A 15,008-nucleotide genomic window follows, 5' to 3' on the forward strand; every position below is an offset into this window, starting at 1 on the left:
CCAGAGCTCATTAGCAAGACAAAGGTTCATTATGACCTGTCGTCACATGAGCTATGGAAGTTAAAGTTAATCCTTAAGTGGTTTCCAGGAGCCGGCTAATCTTATTTTGTTCATTGGTCTTCTTCGCTATTCAGTAACACTCTTTCTGGAAACAGTGTCTGTTCAAGTGTTCATGGTTTTATTTGTGTACACCTCTATCACAGGTTAAACTCCAGTGGATTGGAGACACACGCATATCTCAAAACATGGACAAATATAAGCAAAACTATCCTGATAGAAGCCATTGGAGCGCAATACCAATCTGGATTTTTAATTAAAATACCCACAAAAAGTACAGATGGCCAAATCAGGCCCGTGGTGGATTTCATTTCGGCCCGCAGGATAATTTCTAATTCCTATTAGATCTGGCCCGCCGGTATATTGCTCTCACACCTTCACTCCATCCTGAGGGTCTCCTCCGCTCAGAGCCTGAGCCCAAACATTGATGACTTGCACCCGAGATGAGATGCCAAGTATCTGAACTAGCATCCCAGCAGCAAACTGAGTTTGTTTCCTTCTGCCCTTTGTTTCTTGTGACAACAAAGCACTTATATACTAATAAAGGACTGGCTTATCTATAGCCAGTTGAGTAGCACTTGAAATGTTTTAGCTCTATGAAACCTGATGTACCGTAATTTTTGGACTATAAGCCGTGCCTTTTTTCCCATTTTCCGACCCTGCGGCTTATATAACGGTGCGGCTAATCTATGGATTTTTACAGCTAACGGCCACTAGGGGACCTCCTAAATCTATGGATTTTACAGGTTACAGTCCACCACCTTTAACTCTATGGGCTCTATGGCCGGTCCGCGCCCGCCACCTTTAAGCGGCGGGCTCCAGCAGGAAAAGCTGGAGGCCGGAAAAGAGAGAGACAGGTAGCGCGCCAAAGTAAAAGTGGAACCGAGAGACAGAACGAGAGCAAGACAGACGGACATTACGAGAGCGAGACAGTTTGTGCAAAGGAAGTTTTCATGCACAAACCCTTCGTTCAGTGGGAGGCGTGGATGACTAGCGGCGATAAATCATTCACCAAAACTGGTCGCATGCGAAAATAAACTTTCGCTCAAGTTTGCGAGTGGATCCTGACGGCGTGGAGAAGTGTCAAAACATCCACGATCACCAACGGGTTCCGAAAGGCTGGACTGCTTACATACGGTAATTAAACATTAAAACACCTGCGGCTTATAGTCCAGTGCGGCTTATAGTCCGAAAATGACGGTACTTATACCTGTTTTCTTCAAGGTTGTGTCTTCCTGGTTGAATGTACTTATTGTAAGTTGCTTTGGATAAAAGCGTCAGCTAAATGTAATGTAATGTCAGGGCAGAGCACGACTCCTGACATTTCCCTGTGTGTGATTTTTTATTTGTGCTGTTGTATTTGTAAGTGTTTTTATTGTAAAGTATTTTTATTGTATATCGACCAAAAATCGTTTTAAAAATGTGCTATATAAATACAACTTGATTTGATGTTTGGTTTCTCTTTGAGGGAAATGTTTTGTTGAAGCTGTTGTTGGCCTGTGGGGAAATGTAATCATAAGAAATGACTCTGCAGATAGAGCCATAAGAAATGAATGCAACGGATTATTTAATGTTGTTTTTATAGGCAATGATTTAAGCTTTGTAAGTTCCAGGTTTAATATGTGCAATAAGTTCATTCAATAAACATTGAACCAGTCCGGCCCTCGACTTGTACCGATTTTTTTTATTTTGGCCCACGGTGTGTTCGAGTTCGACCCCCCTGCTGTAGATGATGCTACCAGGTAACGGTTCCGATGCCAGACATAACAGCTCAATACAAATTAAAAAGCCTATTGCTCCAATACAACACTAAACCATGACTCGTAACTATGACTCAGCGCATCAAATAAAATGAGTCATCTGTTGGGAACAATAGTAGTAGTATATTTTAACGATCTGTATAGTGATGTCGTGATTGGAGCATATGGGAATCAAAAACAACTGACCACCAACAGCCGATTACTGCACTGGGATTTCATGTCATTTTCAACGATATTAAATAATATCGCGTCATCGCTACACTGACAGTAAAGTAATGGGTTTAAGTAAAACGTTTACTTTGATGTTGGACAAGGCTTGCTGCTGTTCTGTCAAAGTGAAATCCTAACAATTTGAATAACAAAAAAATCTAAAGCTTTAATTTTGGAAACATTTGAAAACACCCTAAAAGTTTACAGAATAGAAATTTGAAATGTTCCTGTGGCAAAATGGAGTTGTTCATGCAAGTGCGACTGCAGTACATCTCTCTGGCTTCTGATCCGCTAAAGACTCTAAGCTGTGAGAACACTTGGACATGTGATTCCTTTTGAATCCCATCATTTCCAATCATTGTTAAAAACCATACGACTGGTTTTTAACAATCTCTAATGATCCTAACTCTACAACTCGGCACATTTCTCTGCTTTTGATCTTACCTGGGGAGTTAGCCAGTGAAGCGTGGAACACGGAGAAGTTGATCAAGGCGTAGGAAGCCAAGAAAAAGTTGGAGATGATGGGGGCAATAATGTTCAACTGGGCTGCAAGAAGAACACATGAAACGGTACAATTAAAATTAATCACCATCACATTTCCTGTCCTCTTTTCCTCCTTCGTTTGCAAGAGGAAAACAAAAGGCTATTATTTTTGATTTATTTGAGTCGTTAGGTCAATAAATCGGACAATGCTTTACAGTTTACACAAGAGTTTCCGTTAATTAAAGTTGGAATCTTCCGGACAAAATGAGAAAAGTGCCGGTCAAAGGTCTACTTTGTTATTTATTGAGCTTTAAAACAAATTGATAACGACTCTATATTAAACAAACTGATTATAGTAGATGAACTACATTATTCAAAAGTGTACAGTAACTTTGGATACAAAAAAAAAAAATGGAGCCTCTCTCTCTCCCTCCTGTCAGTATCGTCTCGTGCAGCTCACTGATCCAGTAATGGGTGACCCGACAGTGAAGAATAAATATATGTATAACTAGTTTAGCTTGTTCCAGCGGTAGATAAAATACCTAAGTGTGTTAGGTCTAACTTGAAGTGTGTGTTTTGCTCCGCAGCTGAGCTGATCTCTCTCTCTCGCCAGATTATACTTTACTCGCGTTTATGTCCATATCGATCAGATCTAGCTAATGATACGACTGCCTGCGTATCAAAGGACACCTATAAGCGTTGCTGTGGCAGCAAAAGTATAGCGCAGCATTAAGCATTTGTTTACATGAGGGGTCAGAATGTCCCCTTCAGGAGGATACATCTCTTTCTCCACATGGAATGTCAGACAGTAGAAAGGAAGTGACTGTGCATGTAGCGTATCGGCTCTTCTTGTCTGTCACATAAGTGGCGCAACTGATGCGGTATTGCGCTAAGGGGACATTTTTTTGACCGGACATTTTGACGGGAGAGATTTAGATTTGCCGGTCTTCAGCATATTTTACCGGTCATAGTCCGGTAATTACCGGCTAACGGAAACTGGTTTAGACCATCAAATACTTGGGACCAGTGCAAAATATTATATCTATAAGATTGGGTTGAGATACTTGTGATGGAATGATTCTCGCCCCATCAGACCATGTTCTGCATATACTGTAAGCATTATGCCTTTTTATAGGGGACCATTAGTTCGTAATAATTCATAATAATGTTCAAAAAAGGGAATAACTGTGTAATTTAGCACTAATTATAGGGAATTAAGGGACAAGCTTGAACTAATTGGTCTATTCAATCCAAAGTAACTATTAATTATTCACTTATTAAAAAGGTAATTTAAATGTCCTATATCAATCCAATGCTAATATCACAAATTAACCATTTGTCTCGGGGGGCCGTACAGCCTTATTCAATTCATTAGAAATGCCCCATTTCACCACTATCTTAAATGTGTCCTTATGGTCACGGCCAGATGTCCTCTCAAGTAACGTTCTCTTGATTGAACACTACCACCCCTAGATGTTTGGGTCATACTAAGTGGGGTTTATTGGTAACTCAGAGAGATAATGATTAGTGAGTAGTGTGTGCAGCCGTACCGATGAGGATGAAGGCCAGAGCGATGATGAAGGTCAGGATGTATCCTTTCAGGGGCTCGTTGTTCTTGCCGTAGCCTTTGGCGAACATGCCCAGGCCGGGGTAAATGTTGTCCTTACACAAAGCCTGTGGAAAAATAACAAAGAGTTTTAGGTGTTCATGTTCAAAAACTACAAAATGTACTGTTGGCCAAATCTATAGGTAAACTGCTCTTAACGGTATATTGTTTCACTGTACAGCATTTCATTTTACATTCTGTTCTTGTTCATCTTATTCTATTTACATGTATTTATGTTGTGTGTTAGGATGAGCCTGGGACTTAAGTTAAGTTTCATTGCCATAACTACTCTGGAGCTACCGTGTATATGACAATAATGACTCTTTGAATCTTGAGGGTCGTTAGGTGCCTTAATGCACGTTGTGTCAGATCTCACCTGGAAAACTTTGGGAGCGCTGACTAACGAGGCCAGAGCGGAGGACAGAGTGGCCGAGAAGATTCCAGCAGAGATGATGGGCCCGAAACCAGAAACCATGCTCATCACCTGAAGCAAACACGAAATGTGAATTAGACTTTTTACACCCGACAAACAGCAATCTTATGAGCTCTCCAGCCCTCGTCTCCTGACTGAGCCCCTTCATACCTGGAAGTCATTTTGGAGTCCAAATTTGCAGCCGTCAGCATCGTTCTTACACGAAGAGAAATCAAAGCCGAATTTGCAGGCAGCGTCTGTGCAGTTGGCCATGAACTCAGAACTGAGTGTGTCATTAGCATTCCCACTGGCGTCTCTCACAATACAGGAGCCTGGTGAGAAATGCACAGACACTGTGTTAGACACCATAGCCGCTTTCCCACTAAGTACTTTGCCGTACTTAGTTCCCAGCACTTAGTACCCCCATGGAACTAAGAGCAGATCGTGTTCACACCGGAATAAGTCCCTGAGGGAAGATTACACAAATTCTGTTTTGGGTTTACTGGAAGGCCGCAAACAACTTCACGGCGTATACTGCCACCCGAAGTCCCCGGCCGGAAGTCCCCGGAGTTGGGGACTGGCTTCAGTAGAAGCTGCTGGGACTCCCAGCAGCTTCTACTGAAGCCTTCCGAGTAAATCGCCAGAACGCCGACACCTCCTCATCTCCACCGCTCCCATGTTTTATTTTGTGTTGCCATAATTTAGTCTCTCTGCGTTGGTGCGCGGGGCTAATGCTAATGCTAATAATGCGAGGAAATACAATGGCAGCTTCACAAAACTTTTCCGAGTTTTACGGGGCGTTGTTTGCAATCCGCCCAGCCAATAGAAATTGGAACTTTTGTCTCCCAGGAAACCACCTCTCTAGCAGGGACTAAAAAGGGGGAAAAGTTCTCATGAACTAAGTTCTCTTTTTGGTGTGAACGCAAAACTCCAGGAACTTTCGGAACTAAACGGGAAAAGTACTCCGGTGTGAAAGCGCCTCGTGATATATGTAAAAGAATTACAGATTTTCCAAGTTACAGACTAAATCACAAATAGCACTGCACCTGTTGAAACAGCAACTCCCAGGTACACTATTCCTGTGATCACGATGGCCAGAAGGGTTCCTCTGGGGATGGCCAGCTGAGGGTCCTGCAACAAAAAACACAACGAAAGCTATCGATCGACACAAACACGGGATTTCTTATCTATAAAAAGGCCTTTAAGTTTGCTCGGTTCGACAGCGTCAATCTAATAAATCTAAATCCATCCCATGAGCATCGTCTCAGTAGACTTACAGCGAGGTCTCCTGAAATGTTGGCCCCGGCCAGAATACCAGTGGCTGCAGGGAAGAAGATGGAAAACATGGAGAAGAACGTCTCGCCTCGGAAATCCGGACCCATGTTCTCCCACATGATCGCACCTGATGATACGATAGAGATTAGAGTACTGTACGGCCAGGGACAGAGACTTCTTCAGTGCCAACGTTGCCAACACAGGAGGTAGATATGTTCATTCTGTTGATTTCAGCTAGTTTCATTTAAGTGTGTGGACATACTGTCGTAGCCAAAGTAGCCCAAAGGTTCCTTGGACTTGATGGGGATGAAGGTTCCGATGAAGTAGTTGATGATGGCTGCGATGAGGACAATGAGCAAGAATATCTGGGCCTACGGAGAAGAAAATAAACCAAATTATTAGTCACAGCTGATCTCTTATGTCAAACACCTTTGCAACTTATATATATTCCAATTACTTGACTATTCTGCACTATTTCTATTATATTCTATTTTATTTACTTGCACTATTGTATCGGTTTTATTGTGTTGCACTGTTGCACTGCCTGTGACCTAAGATGTTCATTGTCATAACTACACTGTAGCTATGCACACATGACAATAATCTTGAATCTTGAAATCAATCGTGGTGCGTGTCCCGAGTCTGATGGCTCGAGGGAACATTTGGATTTCCAGGAATCTAATGCCTCTGCTCTGCCTTTAGATCCAAACGGTGCTTTATTTTGATTCTTTAAAGGGATCAAAATGTAAATAGGCCACTATAGAGTAGGGATGCCAGCGATTATTCGAATATTCGCCATAATCGAATATTATTTTTAAAAATCGATTTTATTTATATATTTTTTTTATTATTATTTATGTTTTTTTTTTTTTCTGGCTTAGTTTCAACTAAGGGGGGGGTCAGTCGAATAATCGATTATTATTCGCCAGGGCTGCCGAATAATCGATTTTGATCATGGTCAGTTTCTGGCAACCCTACTATAGAGACGGCATTTTCTAGGTGCCAGGTTCTTGCCATTTTCTAACCTAGTTCAGGTTACCAGGACCACACTTGAGCAATGTTTAAGATCGACTTCATTTAACCAGGAATGGGGTTTTGTTCCTACCTTGGCCTCCCATTCCATGCCTGCCACAGAGATGCCCAGCAGAAGGATCACTGTGATGGTGCCGATGATGCGGACATCGTTGATTTCATCCGTCATGATGGCATCTACACCCTGCAAGACAAAACATGGAGTTGTTAAAGAGTATAACAATAAAACCCAATGGCTAAAGTTCTTGATTTTTACAGACGATTAGACAGTAGTCTAATGATGGTGAGCTCACACACAGTCAGTACAATAGGGCTTTATTGGCATGACCACATTTTAAACATAGTATTGCCAAAGCATTCCACACAAGGCGTTATAACAGATTAAAACAAAAATCAACACTAAACATAAATGTCAACAATACATGTGGCACAACAGCATAACGTACTGTATATGACAGAACAGTCCCTATTTGTGCGACTTTTATGTAATAATAATGTACGCTTGAGCAGACTGAATTCATCAAATAAAGTTTGTTTTGTGGTATATGATTCCCTCTGTGTGTGCTTTGCAGAGCTGCTGTAAAGGTAAATGGATCAGCTCCAGCCCCCCCACAGCCCTAAAGGATAATAATGGATGGCTGGATAGATGGAGGGCCAATAAACAGTGATGTATCAGTTAACTTGGCTCATAGGGTGTCGCATTGCCACCAATTCTCTCTGCAGCAAGCTGTCAGTGTGCAGGTGATGGGAAAGGTCAGGTTTACTGAACTCAGAGAGTCAAAGTGGAAGTAAGACAGGGGTGTCAAGCTCAATTTCATCACGGGCCACGTAGGAATTATGGTTGCACTCAAAGGGCCGGTTGTAACTTTAAGACGATTATATCAAAATACATATATAAATATTTTATATATATATAAAATAATGCATGATATTACATGATAGCCTCTGCAGTGGATTATTATCTGATAGGGTAATAACTTCATAATTAACTACGTCTGAAAGCAGAAGTCTAGGGCAAGAAATTGCAAGTCTCTTCAGTGAGAATGTCACAAAATTATTTAAAAAGAAAAGCCAAATTCTGAAAAAAATTAAGTGAAATTTTGAAGAAAGAAAAGTGACATACAAAAAGTGACATTTTGAAAACAAATAAAGTGACAAAAAAGAATTCTGAGAAAAGGGGAAATTCTAAGAAAAAAGGCATATTTTGGAGAGAAAAAAGTCAAATTGAGAAAAAAGTCCAATTTGAGATGCATTGTGGGACATGTAGTTTATGGGCAACCTGCTTCTGTAAATCGCCATGTAACCGTATAATAAACATATTATATTCTTTCAGAGCTATTGTGGGGCCACAGAAAATGAAGTTGCGAACCAGATTTGGCCCCCAGGCCTCGAGTTTGACACCCCTGAACTAAGAGCATCAAAAGGCACACGGAGACTTACGGCAAGAAGCTCCACAACGGTTTCAGCGAAGCCCACCACGTACATGGCTACAGCCACTGCGTTGGCAAAGGCAAAGATCAGACCGATGGAACCTCCGAACTCCGGACCCAGACTCCTCGATATCAAGTAATACGCTCCACCTGCAAAAAGGAAAATGGAAGTGAACTGATGTGAAGATGTTGAATTAAACAGATTTCTTATTATTTTATTGAATGTATGTATACCTTTTTGTTTATACATACAGCAGGATGATTTAGCAGTGACACTAGCATAGTCCGTCTTGGCGAGGCATTAACAACCTCAATTGATCCCAATGAGAACAGAGAACATTCAGTCAGCCAAGCGTCTTTCTTCTCAGCTCCTTGACTTTTTTGTGCGGCCGCTTGAAAAACATATTTTCAGATAAATTGAGGAAGCTTGTTTTGCCCGTGTGTGTCAGATGGAAGCTACCAAAACAAAGACCATAAAGCTAAATTTGTTATAGCCGATTGACCGGCCCGACCCTGAATGTTGCTCCCGCTGAGCGTTGGACTTTTGTTTTTATCTCCGTAAGTGGATCGTCCTTTCAACTCAACCAAAAGAAATGCAGCGCTTTCTCTCGACAAAATTAGATTTACTTGAATAATCCTAATTTGGGAGTTGCTTTCGTCACGGCAGCATGTAAACAAGGCATTGCACATAATGTGGAAATTATACAGAATAGAACATAAAATATACACATCTCAAAATAGGAAATAAAAAAGGTCTTAAAAAGGTTTTACATTTGACTTCAGGATTCCTGCATAGACCCGGCAAGCATGTTTATCCTCTCTGTACCCCTGTTACTATGCAGAGTAATCTATCAGGAATTTCAGGTTGCCTGTATTTGATTGGCCAATTCGGAGCCGTGCTGAAAGTTACTTTCTACTGAATACACTTTCAGCGAGATAAGAAACAAATATCAAAGCAGAGATTATCGGAAGTCGTTACAGTAAAGTTGCTTTAGCAGTGGTGACATTTTGTAAAGTGGTGAGTCAGCCTTTTACTGTTGAAAGTGCCAAATGAGGGCCCTTATCCACATAACACCTTTTACTGGCAGAAAGGCGCTGGCAGGGCTCTGCGGAGCGCCTCTTCCTACCATGTATACTATATATATATTTTACTTTATTTTTAAGACTCTTTCCATACATTTTAACACCTCATCGCGACTTGGAGTTCTAACCGGTTACCTTGGCGACACTTCACCTCACATTGACTATATACAGTGTTGATTGTCCTTCCTCCTTATCTTCCAACCATTTGGACGCAGACTTGCATTTCCCCATAACGATGTTGCTTAGCAACCGGCGTAAACGGACCTTCGCTCGCCATCAAGCAGTGAGCGTGCGATGTCCTGTTCAGATGACGTCAAATCCAACGGGATGCCATAAATAAACTACACAGAATCACACTACACACCTACGCCATGACTACATTCAGGCAGACTGTAGAACACAACCTCTCTGGACCATTTATATACTTATTGAAAACAAGCTACAACATGTAATACCTTGGAAAATGCCGTTTAATACTTTTAATGGCCTTCATTTTCACTAAATTGATTTATCAACTTGTAATACTTTCTAAGACCCCGCGGACCCCCTGGCTTGCAAACAAACTAATGGAGCCCCTGTGATCTGAAGTGTTCGCTCCAGTGCTGCCACAAACCAAACCAACGTAATTAACATCAAACAATTCCAACACAGGGTCCAAACACATGCTGCTTCCTGTGCTCTCAACCACATTACACGGTGGAAATGGACCCCAGTTGTCATGGATATAAATCTGTTTATATTTGAGCTCAGTAGCTGGGATGATTTAGGACTTAAGATAAGAGCATGTGATAAGGATGAAAGCTTCAGATAGAGCCAATCAGTGAACAAAGAGTCAATGTGTGCTTAGCTGATCACCTTTGACACTTCCTCAGAGTTTAATGGAGTCTAAACGGCCATTCTTAGCATATGACTTGCTCATAAAAAGTCTTTAACCAGTCAATCATCTCATTAGAGACGGAGGTCCACGAGGCAGAGACGCTCTGACAGAGTCCTAGCAGGGTAGGGGGTTAAATATGTGTTTGTGTTGTCTCCTGGGTTCTGTAGTGCCCGGAGTGTGTCTTTTTATTTCCTCCCAAACCCCATCCCCTCAGGAAGCCTTTGCCTCCTGTCAGGTCATCATTGTAAATAAGAATTTGTTCTTAATTGATTTTCCTGGATAAATAAAGGTTCTACTACTACTACTACTAAATATTAGACCTCCTTCCTGTCTCAGAGGAGAGTAAATGTCACCTGATTCAGTGAGAGCTGCCTCCACCACTTCAACATCAAGTGAGGTTGATCACCGATTGATTTTCTCCTCTTTCATCCGACTCACATAAGGGTGCATATAGACACTTTTTCTGGCAGAAAGGCACTGGCAGGTCGCTGGGGAACGCCGGCTAGCAGTAAAAACACCCTCGCAGCACTCTTTAATTGACAATGATATCATGGAAACACTATGAGCAACATCCGGTGTCCTCCCGGCCGAACTGCTCCAACAAACAGGCTTTTCTGTCTTTGTTATGATAGTTTCCATCTGAGAGACACGGCCAAACTAGGGATGCATGTCGTTGACTTTTTTACGATACCACTGAACGATACCGATACATATTGTGATACTTTGAAAATGTATCATCCCACAACTACTCCCATGAAGCGCTTTACGATATAGTTAACATGTCAAATGAATATTAAATTCAACTGTGGGACTTCTTGGACCTTTCAGTACTGAACAAACAATGAAAAATACATTACAAATATGAAGAAAACCGATTATGGAATATCTTTTATAACACCCGCCATCAGGTGTGCCGCGTGAATAGCACATCTTGACAGACCGTTATAATTCATGTTAAACCTGAGATTCGACTAGAGAACAAATACATAATAGAATAAAGGTCATGAGATCTCGGCATTGCACAAACAAACAAATCTCATCTTTAAAATCAACATTTGCCTTCACTGGTGAGAGAAAACAAATCATTTGTGGGACTTTTACCTTTCTAGTATTGAAAAAACAATGAAAAATCCATAAAATATGAAGAAAAAAAGATTATGTAATCGAATTTATAACAATTTATAACACCCGCCATCACGGGCCACGGACTCACTTTTAAAATTAAAATAAATAAAAAGTATCGAAACCGGATCTGATTTCGGTACGGTATACCCTAGCCAACAGTAACCGGTATTTCGGTAATACCGGATACCGGTATGCATCCCTAGCTTTTCATGCAGTGACGTCGCCCTGGTGCTTTTTCTGAAACGTTTTCACCCGAGCGCTGGCAGTGGGTGAGAGTGCTCTGAAAAAATACTGTTTTTTTCTGGAGGTGGACGCTAGTGAAGGCTAGCGCTCTGTTCTCATTGGAATCAATTTGAAAAAGACGCTGGTGTTTAGAAAAAGGCTCCATGTCCACACGGGCCATAATGCTACAATGTGACACAGCAGGAACAGGTCTGTGTTCTGCTTCTACTAATCAACGCAGTGTTTACCTCCTCTTACGAATCCGTTGGTGGCGATGGCGGAGGTCGAGAGTCCGGTGATGGTTGTCACCACGGTAGCCATGCCCACGATCAAACAGGAGAGACCTGAAGAGAGAGAAGACAACAGAGGGAATGGAAGGAATGTGCTACACTGTTGACAGTTTTCTAGCGGGCCGTCCGGCACACTCTGTGAAAAGTAGCACAGCCTCAGAGGCGAGCTGCACTGAAGCCCGCCACATGTGTCGCCCCGTGGAGATATTTCACATCAAAGCGGAGATTTATCAACAAGTGCTTGGGGGAGGGGGGGGGCTGTGTGAAGAGAAGTGACACAGTGTTGCTGTGGTGAAGGCTGTGTGCCACACCGAGGGCTGATTCTGCACACTGACGCTTTATTACTCGGCTATGTGCAGCCTGTAATTTTGATGCTTCTCTGTAGCCGGAGGTCTCTCACACAGTATTTTATTTCACTGTACAGTATTTCATTTTCTGTGTTTTTTATTTGTGTGTATGTTTATGTATGCACCACAACACCAAGTCAAATTCCTCGCATGCGTTAACCTACCTGGTAATAAACCTGTTTCTGATTCTTACATTCTGTTCTTGTACTGTTCACCTTTACTGCTCGTCATGTGCACATTACAGTGTTGCTCCTACCTCAGGCTGCAACCGGCTTACAGTTTAAAAATTATTTAAACAGTATTTTCTTTTATGACTGGGAGGTTTTGCCAGTGTATCTGTTCAGGGGCGGTTCTAGGGGGACCAGTGGGGGCCAGTGCCCCCCTAACACTGACCTCTGACCCCCCTGTGGCCCCCCCTAACAATGAAAAGTTTTTTTTAAATGTATATTTTCTGGTACTCGGTTTGCCAAAAACCGCAGGATTTTGTTGCGGTAATGTGAGATTGTGCAGACACCCTTATGTAAAGTAGAGATGTAACTGTTCATTGCCTTTATTTTTATATAAATATAGTGTTAGTGCAAACATTGCACTATAACTTAAGCTGAAGCTAACAGTAATAACTATAAGATCTATCTGAAATAAATAAGTGTACTGAAACAAATACCAATAACTGTATTGCATTGTTTTCTTATGCGCAATTACTGTCTAGTTCTCTTTTTCGTCCTGCATTTATTGTGCCCCCCTCAGAAAATAAGTGGCCCCCCCAGTCAAATTAGTCTAGAACCGCCACTGTATCTGTTGCATGATAACAGCTAACATGGCAAAAACAATGTCCCCAAATTATCATTATGATTTGACGATAACATGTACCCACAAGAAAAGATTATTCGATGTTGACTGAAACTAATAACCTCTCAGATATGACAAACTCATAGTGTCCTGTTATCTACATAATAACTTTATGTATTGATGGAAAAAAAGTATTAATGAAAGTTAAACAGTTATAAAACATGATCTAATGAGACATGTGGCGTATGGTTGTTAGTAGCCTTGATATGTTACCTGTCGATCTGTATACAGTATGTATTCATTTGTATAGTATTTCATCTTACATTACTATTTTAAATGTAAATATGTCCTATTCCTTCTTCTCATTTGCACCATTATGACTATTACACAACTGTATGTATTTGTTCTCCCCAGCTGTGCGGAAAAGCAAATGTATTCAACACTTCTGAAGAGGAACAAGGAGTTACACCATCTGCTTTTTTCTCATTTTCAACCACAGGAAGCTTTTGCACACGCGATATGTCCAAAACACAATGTCTGCACATGAATCCAAACGGGTGACTAATCTAATCTAAATCAAATATGGGACAGAAAACAGTCATGTACAGAGCCATGATCAGCTGGAACTCTTCACCGGTTCACATCATTCAGGAAAATTCTCAAGTACATTTCAAAAGGTTGCTAAAAAATTATTTATTATAATTATTTAAGTATTACAAAGTAAATTTGAACTGTGCCTGTGGCTATGTATGCATATATTATTATGTACACTTATTTGTATTTACTTTTGTTTGGCCTTAGGATGGCGATAATTGGATGACCATTTTAGTTTCACTTCATTTCACTGTAAATTGCATGAAATTATGAGCCGTTTTGTTTTGTTTTAATTTTGTTGTATGTATATGTATGTTTTGAGTGTGTGAGGACCCCAGGAAGAACAGCCAATGTTCATGCTAGTGCTAATGGAGATCCTAATAAAGACATAAAGACATAAAGGTGACAACATTTCATTTAAACTGTCAGCTCTTCAGAGGGGAGCTTACCGATTCCAGCCTGACCCACGATCCATGACATGCGGATGAAGAGCATCACACCCCAAATGTTCAACATGCAGCGCACCTGCAGAGAGGAGGGACGGTTACTGGGGGTCATAGAAGGGAGGGGGGGGGGGGGGCAGCTTTAGTTCAACCAAACAACGCTTCACATTTTCTGGACATAGAGAGGCGGAGTCCCTCCCTTTCCTCCATGGGACCTTATTTCTGAAAAAGTATGTATTGAAGTCGACGGAGAGAGAAAGATTATCTTTCGATCCCGTTTGAATTGAGCCACACACATGATGTTTGTCAATTTAAAAGATAATTTTGCAAGTCAATTTTTTTTAAATGTGTCGTAAAACTGTGAAGTAACACTTTGTTTGTGTGAAACTGCTCAATTAACTACATCTCCCATCTCGCACCAAACACCAACACGGCCGTCACGTTGAAACATTTCACTTCTTTCTTTCAGAACGAGGCGGAAAGTATTAAAAGAGGTGAAAATCACTCCAAGTCTGGGCGCGTTGAGAGCTGCACACACAAGGGGAGTGAGTCGGTTCCTGAGAGCCGGCATGCGGGACCGAGACTCTGGGATTTGTAGTCTTTCTAGATGCGTATTTTTCATCGTCTTATATTTCAACAGTTTTACGACAAAATGTGACTTTTTTGACACGGAAATTATTTTTTAAGATCGACAAACATCATATGTGTAATTCGTGGCACAATTCAAACGGGATCGAAAGATAATCTTTCTCTCTCCATTGACTTCAATACATACTTTTTCCGAAATAAGGTCCCATGGGTCGGAAGTAGATGGGTGGGACTTAATACAGGTTTCGAACATGAATATGATTGTTAACTTTTAGACAGAGCATGATTGAAGCATACAGTAGTGTCTGTCGAAAGATTTGAGGTGGCGTTGAAAAACAAATGAAAGCAGCATGAGGCTTTTCTGAATGCTGCTATTTTCAACTCA

At 41.3% G+C, this 15,008-nt stretch overlaps 1 protein-coding gene across 2 annotated transcripts in view; it reads right to left on the bottom strand.

Annotated features, from left to right (window-relative positions):
- slc12a2 (solute carrier family 12 member 2) overlaps positions 1-15,008 on the bottom strand; it is an 85,923-nt gene that overhangs the window by 30,509 nt on the left and 40,406 nt on the right. For both annotated transcript variants that reach the window (XM_071204933.1, XM_034095380.2), the window contains exons 5-13: positions 8,276-8,415; positions 6,909-7,019; positions 6,066-6,174; positions 5,806-5,930; positions 5,575-5,659; positions 4,700-4,860; positions 4,493-4,600; positions 4,061-4,184; positions 2,472-2,573 (exon numbers count right to left, since the gene is read on the bottom strand). In XM_071204933.1, the coding sequence (XP_071061034.1) occupies positions 2,472-2,573; positions 4,061-4,184; positions 4,493-4,600; positions 4,700-4,860; positions 5,575-5,659; positions 5,806-5,930; positions 6,066-6,174; positions 6,909-7,019; positions 8,276-8,415 (1,065 nt within the window). The remainder of the gene's footprint in view (positions 1-2,471; positions 2,574-4,060; positions 4,185-4,492; positions 4,601-4,699; positions 4,861-5,574; positions 5,660-5,805; positions 5,931-6,065; positions 6,175-6,908; positions 7,020-8,275; positions 8,416-15,008) is intronic.

Source organism: Pseudochaenichthys georgianus, chromosome 12, assembly GCF_902827115.2.
Source record: "Pseudochaenichthys georgianus chromosome 12, fPseGeo1.2, whole genome shotgun sequence".
NCBI classification, from domain to species: Eukaryota; Metazoa; Chordata; class Actinopteri; order Perciformes; family Channichthyidae; genus Pseudochaenichthys; species Pseudochaenichthys georgianus.